Source organism: Cyclopterus lumpus, chromosome 24 (assembly GCF_009769545.1).
Source record: "Cyclopterus lumpus isolate fCycLum1 chromosome 24, fCycLum1.pri, whole genome shotgun sequence".
In the NCBI taxonomy this organism is placed as follows: domain Eukaryota; kingdom Metazoa; phylum Chordata; class Actinopteri; order Perciformes; family Cyclopteridae; genus Cyclopterus; species Cyclopterus lumpus.
Window position 1 is genome coordinate 5,546,642 of NC_046989.1, and position 7,500 is coordinate 5,554,141.

Sequence of the window (7,500 nt, forward strand, 5' to 3'; positions counted from 1 at the left end):
TATATATATATATATATATATATATATATGTATATACATGCATATTACATATATATGTGTGTGTGTATACATAGCGAGCCACGTGCGGAGCCTGGAGCTAGTTTCAATGTAGACTTGCTTGTCGTACTTTCAGTTTGACATACCTGAACTCCAGCTCCCATCAAGCCCTGCTCTGCAGCGGACATGAAGGGTAGTGCAGAGGCAAAGTAGTTCACACCTGGGGGGAGAAAGAAGTGGTTTTGTCAGCGTTTTACGTGTGTGTGCAAGCGCGCGTGTGTGTGTGTGTCATATCATACTTACAGCCCCACCAGCTCTGAGGAGAAATACACTTGGTATCTCCTGTTGCCAGGCCGCAGGTCGTAGCACCAGTTGGGTCAGCGAGACGGCCTAAAGAAACACCACATTAGACATTACGCCATCAGTGTGTGTCGTTGTGTTGATTTATTCAATAAATGGATAAATGGATGATAGTTTGATTTTCATATTACTGCTCCTAAATGATCCACTATCCACTTTTGCACCAACACTCATTTTGGAAAGGGAAACAAACTCTGAAATAAAAAAATATATATTTTCAACTTACCTGATGTTAGCATCCATCCCAACTGCAGCGGCAGTCCCCAGATGGGACTGTCAGTGGCATTCGTCCCCATGGAGCCCATGAATGGGTCCGTGACGGCGATCATCAGCCGGTAGAGACTCATGCGGTGAAGGAAGTTCCAGGGGTCGGGGGTCACAACGCCGTTCTGCGTGGGAAGGTCAGTCACCTGGCCGGCCGTTTGAGCCCACAGGATGGGCATGCCATTCTCGAGGATGACGGCGCAGCTGGCGAGAGACAGGAGGAGGCTGAGGACCGCGGGGCGCAGCATGACTGAGGAGAAGTGGAAGGTCTTCTCAACTGACTGAAACTCAAGGCGTGAAACGAGGCTTATATACTCTGTTCAAATGTTCTGACCCATGTGGACTCTCATTGACCGACAGATAAGATATGGCATGTCCACAGAGATCAATACTATCCATATACGCAGAAACAGTAAGTACCTCATCCGGGCATATATATATATATATATATATTTATTTATATAGCATATAAAGGATTCAGTCTCAAAGTAAAACGTTTTTTTTAACCGAAGAATTCATTTCAACCTGCATGCAACCCCAATGAAGCGTTCCGCTGACTGATAAAAGATGAGGCCAATGTCCTGGGGTGAACATTGGTACATCCCTATCTGCAGATGTGAGTGATTCACATGTACAGTTTTCCACTGAGAGAAAGGGACCAATTTTTTAGGCCTCTCAAAGTCCAAAAGACAAAAGGCGGCTATGGGTCAGTGGTTAGCATGCCCGTCTTTCAATCAAGGGGTTGGCAGTTCAATCCTCGCCCTAGTCGATGTGTCCTTGAGCAAGACACTTAACCCTGCATTGCTCCCCGTAGCTGTGTCTACGGTGTATAATGTAAAGTGTCTTTGAGTATCTTGAAAAGCGCTATATAAATTAAATGGATTATTATTATTAAAAGTGACACGGTGTTCTGGACCCACGTTTGGACCCATGCTTGTACCCGAAAAAAGGAAAAGACAAGTACAGTGAATTAAACATGGCGTAATGATCCCGACTGGCTTTTGTGCCAAATGAACTGGAGTACTGGGAACACGGGTATGTTATGTAGCTGTGTGGTTAACCTGCCTGAACCTCAATGTCTCAACACTGTGTAGATAAAGTCAGTTACCTCAGGTCCTCTTATTGGAGCACTCAAGTTCAACACATCTCTTCTGGACCATTACACATTTGGTAATTTGATGTTTTCGGGTTCAATGTTGATTTTATAATCATTTAGGGAGGCGCCGATCTGTGAATCCCTGTGTGCAAGAGACCGGGATCATCCTTTTATGGGTAAGACAACATCAGGCTTCACTTAAACAGTGGCTTCCTAAATTTGTCAAACAAAATAGAACAAATAAATACGTAGGTATAAATGCAGTGAGTTGTTACTACTATTGAAAACGCAATCAGTGTCAGTATCACTTCATCCCAAGAACAATTGGCCATGCGTTCAAGTCCCCCAAACCTGTAGTTGTGGTATCTTATTTATTCAGTTTATGGTCCAATTATGCTTTCTGTAAATAGCAATTTAAAAGTATAGTTTTCACAGCTTTCTTCACATTGTCAGGAAGTAATCCACCATTCATTCATTTTTTTTTGGACTTAAAGTAGTCTTTTCTTTTATACATTTACTTACAAAATACCTCTCTGTTAGCAATTTACCCGTGTACAAGTACAAGTGTACTTCTAATAAAGTCCTTGTTATATAGAATAACCCTTTTCAGAGTGCATTAATGCAGTTAAATGTTATCAGCGAGCTTGTTGTAAGAGGAGCTACTTTAAAGGTACCGGTATACTGTTTGGTATTTTAATCGATTAAGAATGCATCACATTTCATAAGCAGACCATCACAGGTTGTGTGTGTGTGTGTGTGTGTGCGTGTGAACTATGTTGTGTAACTAGCAATAACAACTGCCAAATAAGGGTGGTGTAAAGTAAAACGCTGCATATAATGGGACAAATCAAGTACATGCTAGTCATGTGATTATATATATATATTTTGTATTATTATTTATTGCTTTTGTACAAGCCTTCCTTTGTCGGATGGCAGGACTATTTCTTCCAGCGGTCTGGTCACGTGACGGGGGCGGGGCCGGGAAGCAGGAAGCAAACCGCTGTCGCAAGTCACAAGAAAGGTAAAGTCTGCACTTTTAACGCCACTCGGCTGCACATTTAGCAACGATTGACAACGCTGCGGGCACGAGCGCGATAATAACCATATCGTGATGACGTTTAGACGTCAGGAACAACGGAATTCAAACCAATATGTCACCCGAAAAAGAAAAGAAAAACGACACCGAGAGAGAGAGAGAACTGTTATTGTGCTGCGACTTTGATTGTAACTTAATGACCCCGCTGCTCGTCGGATATTACCGATATATATTACCGTGAATATTAATAATACGTGGCGTATCAGTAATTAGGGGTCGTCTGTTGTGCACTACTCTCGTGGGTGTAAAGCTCATGTGATTTCCGCATTCTATTTTTTTTTTTTCGCCGCCACCTACTGTATAAAGGACGCGCGCGTGCACGCGCCCGCACACAGTCAGACGGGGTGGATGCAATAAGTTTCATTAAAGTAGAAGTCGTTGCTTCAGGCAACAGGGCTGGATCCCAGCTTGTGTTTGAGGGTTTCCCAGCAGGAGGTGATTTTTTATTTTTTATTTGCATATATTTCCCACAAGGCTGCGGGGCTCGACCTGGCTGGAGTAAACATGGGTGACGCGAGCCTGCTTGCAATAAGAGACGTTGTAATGCAGCACATAAGAGCAGAAAGAAAAATGGATCACAGATTTTTATTTGTTATAGAAGATGGACTCTGAGGTCTTTATTGGGCCTGGGAAGCCCCGTGGTCCCAGTGAAGTATTTTACTTATGTATTGTTCTTTACAACAATATTTTATCAGCGGCCCCCAATTATTATTTGGCTCATCTGTTAATATCAAACATCAAACAAAAAAAAAAGACCATTTTAACTGAGACAAACTAAGTCAGCCTCCAAATATATGATTTACATTTGAAATGGCTTCGCCCCCTGAAAGAAGAAGAAGAAGAAGAAGAAGAAGAAATGAATCCTACGTATGTTTATTGGATGTCCCCACCGTGTTGCGTGTCAGGTTGAGAATGCTGTTGGAACATTGTATCCCCAAATATAGTTTTCCAGTTCAGAAAAGTAGAAAAGTGACCCTCGGTCATTATTGAACCATAACCGCTTCCGTGTGGCTCTCAAATACTCAGTATTTAGATTGAAGAGGCCCAAACTGGGAAATGTATCAGTATGTTCAGCTGCTGTTCCAACAGTGCTCAACCTACACACCTGTGACATCGTGCTTGAGCAACATGCATGTCAATAATATTCCAGCTGGTTATTGGCATTATTGTGCACTTGAGAGTGAAACGGGAACTGGACACATTTTCATGTTAGACTTCCAGTTTCTTTTACCATCGACTGGTGACTCTTCTATTTTCATTCAACTCTATCTGAGTTGAATGAAATACTTTTAGCCAACCTCCAAGTAGGAGGATTTCAAACTTGTGACCGAGACACACACACACACACACACACACACACACACACACACACATTCAAACTAAACAACCAAAGTTTCAGTGCAGATGCCCGAAGGTATGTCAAGTCTCCAACACACTGAAATAGCCACAGTAACTATGGTAACGGACATCTCGTGAATGTGATTAAATGTGTTTGTGTGTGTGTGTGTGTGTGTGTGTCCTCATAGCTCTCCGTCATGGCCTACCAGGCTGGGATGCAAGAGGACCCTGGTGTTCTGGTTCACAGCATAAGCTCCAACATCCAGAAGCTGACACTGCTGAGTAATATACACGCTACAAACACACGTTTTGTCCACACACGTGGAGACACTCGTGTACAGATAAAAAAATGTCTGCCTTCTTTCTTGCTCTCCAGCCTCGGAGCTGCAGAGGGCAGTCTCCCAGCTCGGAACGGAGCATGACGGCGGCCGGCTGTCACAGACGCTGTGAGTAATGCGGGCGCGGCAAATAATTGGTCTACCAAGTTATACTTTGAACCAGCTTGGTTTAAATTGCAGGTGGAGGCATGCTGACGTTGTCAAGATCACGATTCTGCATGCATGATTCAGCAATCTGTTAATCTTAATGTCTGGACCGTATTCATCTATAACAACTAAATGACTGCCTTTGGTCTCCAGGCAACAGAAGCAGCAGCAAGGCAACCAGCTGGCGAAGGAGACCGACAAACTAATCAAAGCGTTCAGTGCACTTCCTGTTGGCCCCGATCAGGTACTGCACTGGTCCTAATTTCCCCGCTCGTTAATACTCATTCGGTTCCACACTTTTACACTAATATTGTGACCTTTTTTTTTTCTGTTTGTGTGTGTTTTTAGCGGCAGAGAAAGTTGCAGAAGGAGCGCCTGGTGAACGACTTCTCCGCCGCCCTGAACAGCTTCCAGAAGACCCAGCGGCAGGCGGCCGACAAGGAGAGAGAGTTCGTGGCCAGAGTCAGAGCGAGCTCCAGGGTGTCGGTGAGTAACCTGCTGTGTCTACAAGGTCACAAAGGTCAGAGTGCCGACCAGCAAAATAGTGACTAAAGAACAGATTTGTGACCGTGTAATCCATACGCCGGTGAGCAGCCATTGGTTCACATACTTAAAAGCAGGTGTTCTGTAATCAAAAGCTTGATAAGCGGAGACGGACGCATGAGGAGGGTCAATTTTATTGATGTGTAGCCCAATATCACAAATCACAAAATTGCCTCACACAATTTTTACAACATACGACAACGTCTGCCCTTTGACCCTTGCTTTGGATAATGGAACCCCCCCCTGCGTGTTTTAAACATATTTTCCGTAACTAAAGCATAATACGTCTTGGTAGAGTAGTTTTTTTATTTGCATTGTTCCTATTAAAAAGAAATTACATTTCAAGTGTGGGGTAACTGATTTAAATTGTTATATTTATTCTCAAATGTTACTTTTAATTTCCGAATCACATTTACCTTTTTTTTTTGTATTATAAACACGTGGGACATAGATTTCTACATTTTCTCAGATTTCCTTCCCATGTTTCGGAATTATAAATCAATTAAAAAGTAAAGTATGAACAAATCAAAAGTAAAAGCAATCAAAAGTGTATATATATATATATATTTTTTAATGTTGAAATAAATCCAAGCATTAAGAAACATTTAACAGACGGTGCTGGCGAACCGGTGTTTGTTGTCGTTGGTTTCTCCCCTTCAGTGGCGCGCGTTCATATTTATTTGAACTGAGAGTTTAAAAATTCACAAGTTTCACAGGAAGTTGCTCTCACATTTAAAGGTGCCACGAAAACGGTTTGGGACACCGATTCCCTCCGGAGAGCCCGGTTGCTCGGCAACTCTAATCTCAGAGCACAGAAAAGTATCTTTTATCGGGTGTGTTCATGCTGATAAGCAGGAACAGTTCCTTCCAGCTTCATGTTTAATGAACATATCTCATCTCCAGGTTTTATTTGCTCCATGTCACCCCGCTGACCTTGTTCACGACTGTTCTCGTTCATAAGTAATGTTTGTAGAACCTTGTGCGTACTGAATCAGCGCTGCTCCCACAATCACGGTGAAGAACAGTGAGTGTGTATACAGTGTATTTGCAATAACTTGCACACCAGTGCAGTTTGTTTACTTAAATTTCTTAATTTCCGTTCACAGGGAGGGCAGCCCGACGACAGCTTTGGAAATGTGCCTGTTTTTCTTCAGTAGGTCCACTATTTCTGCCCCTTTTTTTTTTTTTTTTAATGTTGGTTTCTGTTTGTCATTATCACTATATAATAATAATAATAATAATGACATTTGTTCCCTGCAGTGAATCCCAGATGCAGGCTCAGGCGGAGGCCATCACTGAAGAAGACCTGAGGCTGATCCAGGAGAGAGAGACGTCCATCAGGCAGTTGGAGGTACGAATGAGACGTCTACATTGGGGCGGGCACGAATGTGTACGGCGTCTCATCGGCTTCACATGAAAAACCTCTCTCTCTCACTCTCTCTCTCTCTCTCTCTCAGTCGGACATCACGGATATCAATGACATCTTCAAGGACCTGGGGATGATGGTCCACGAGCAGGGAGACATGATAGGTGAGCTTCTGACACCTGACGCCATGAACCTTGAATAGGATAAGTGGTTGCGTATAAGGGAATGCATCACTGGTAATCAATGTAGTAATTGTATATACTGTGTGTGTGTGTGTGTGTGTGTGTATATATATATATATATATATATATATATATATATACTCCAAATACCCTCTTTTTAGACACATAAAGAACCACACCACTGTCTAGTTATCCATCTTGTACATTTGCTCCTCCCACTCCCACCTGCTGCATGTACAACGTGTGTTTCCCGCGTGTTCTGCAGACAGTATAGAGGCCAACGTGGAGACTGCAGATGTGCATGTCCAGAACGCAACCCAGCAGCTGTCCCGTGCTGCAGCCTACCAGGTAAAGCTCAAGAGGAAGGGGAGAGGATGGGAAGGGATTGAGGAGAGCAAGAGAGGAGAGGCATTGAAATGTATACATGTTAAGAGACGTTAGGTTGTAACTGGTGGAGCGATGGATAGATCTAAGAGTGACAGCTCTCGGGCTCTTTGAAGGTAGCATTATGTGTGACTCCTCTAGCTCCTGCGCAAGGACTCTTTTATTTTATTATGTTTCTTAGTAAGTTTGCTTTTGGCGAAAGCCGTAGATGAAGAGGCGTAAAGGGGGGGGAAGGAAAAGAAAGAACTGAGTCACGAGGTGATCTGATTCATAGCATTAGGATCCAGATTATATTGAGTACTTCTATATTACACAAACGACCTCTTTGTGCTTTTAACCCCGCCCCCTTCTTCTCCCTTCTCCAGCGGAGCTCCCGGAAGAAGATATGC

At 43.2% G+C, this 7,500-nt stretch overlaps 2 protein-coding genes across 2 annotated transcripts in view; one reads left to right on the forward strand and one right to left on the reverse strand.

Annotated features, from left to right (window-relative positions):
* The window catches only part of leg1.1 (liver-enriched gene 1, tandem duplicate 1), a 3,668-nt gene extending 2,115 nt beyond the window's left edge, over nt 1-1,553 (reverse strand). The window contains exons 1-4 of the mRNA XM_034528151.1: nt 1,542-1,553; nt 584-902; nt 301-387; nt 144-217 (exon numbers count right to left, since the gene is read on the reverse strand). Of these exons, the coding sequence (XP_034384042.1) occupies nt 144-217; nt 301-387; nt 584-902; nt 1,542-1,553 (492 nt within the window). The remainder of the gene's footprint in view (nt 1-143; nt 218-300; nt 388-583; nt 903-1,541) is intronic.
* A 1,121-nt stretch (nt 1,554-2,674) lies between these two features.
* The window catches only part of stx7l (syntaxin 7-like), a 5,948-nt gene continuing 1,122 nt past the window's right edge, over nt 2,675-7,500 (forward strand). The window contains exons 1-10 of the mRNA XM_034527998.1: nt 2,675-2,738; nt 4,340-4,433; nt 4,528-4,597; nt 4,790-4,880; nt 4,985-5,122; nt 6,286-6,332; nt 6,440-6,530; nt 6,637-6,709; nt 6,993-7,075; nt 7,477-7,500. The exon at nt 7,477-7,500 is cut by the window's right edge and continues 1,122 nt beyond it. Coding sequence (XP_034383889.1) covers nt 4,349-4,433; nt 4,528-4,597; nt 4,790-4,880; nt 4,985-5,122; nt 6,286-6,332; nt 6,440-6,530; nt 6,637-6,709; nt 6,993-7,075; nt 7,477-7,500 — 702 coding nt within the window. The 5' untranslated portion in view covers nt 2,675-2,738; nt 4,340-4,348. The remainder of the gene's footprint in view (nt 2,739-4,339; nt 4,434-4,527; nt 4,598-4,789; nt 4,881-4,984; nt 5,123-6,285; nt 6,333-6,439; nt 6,531-6,636; nt 6,710-6,992; nt 7,076-7,476) is intronic.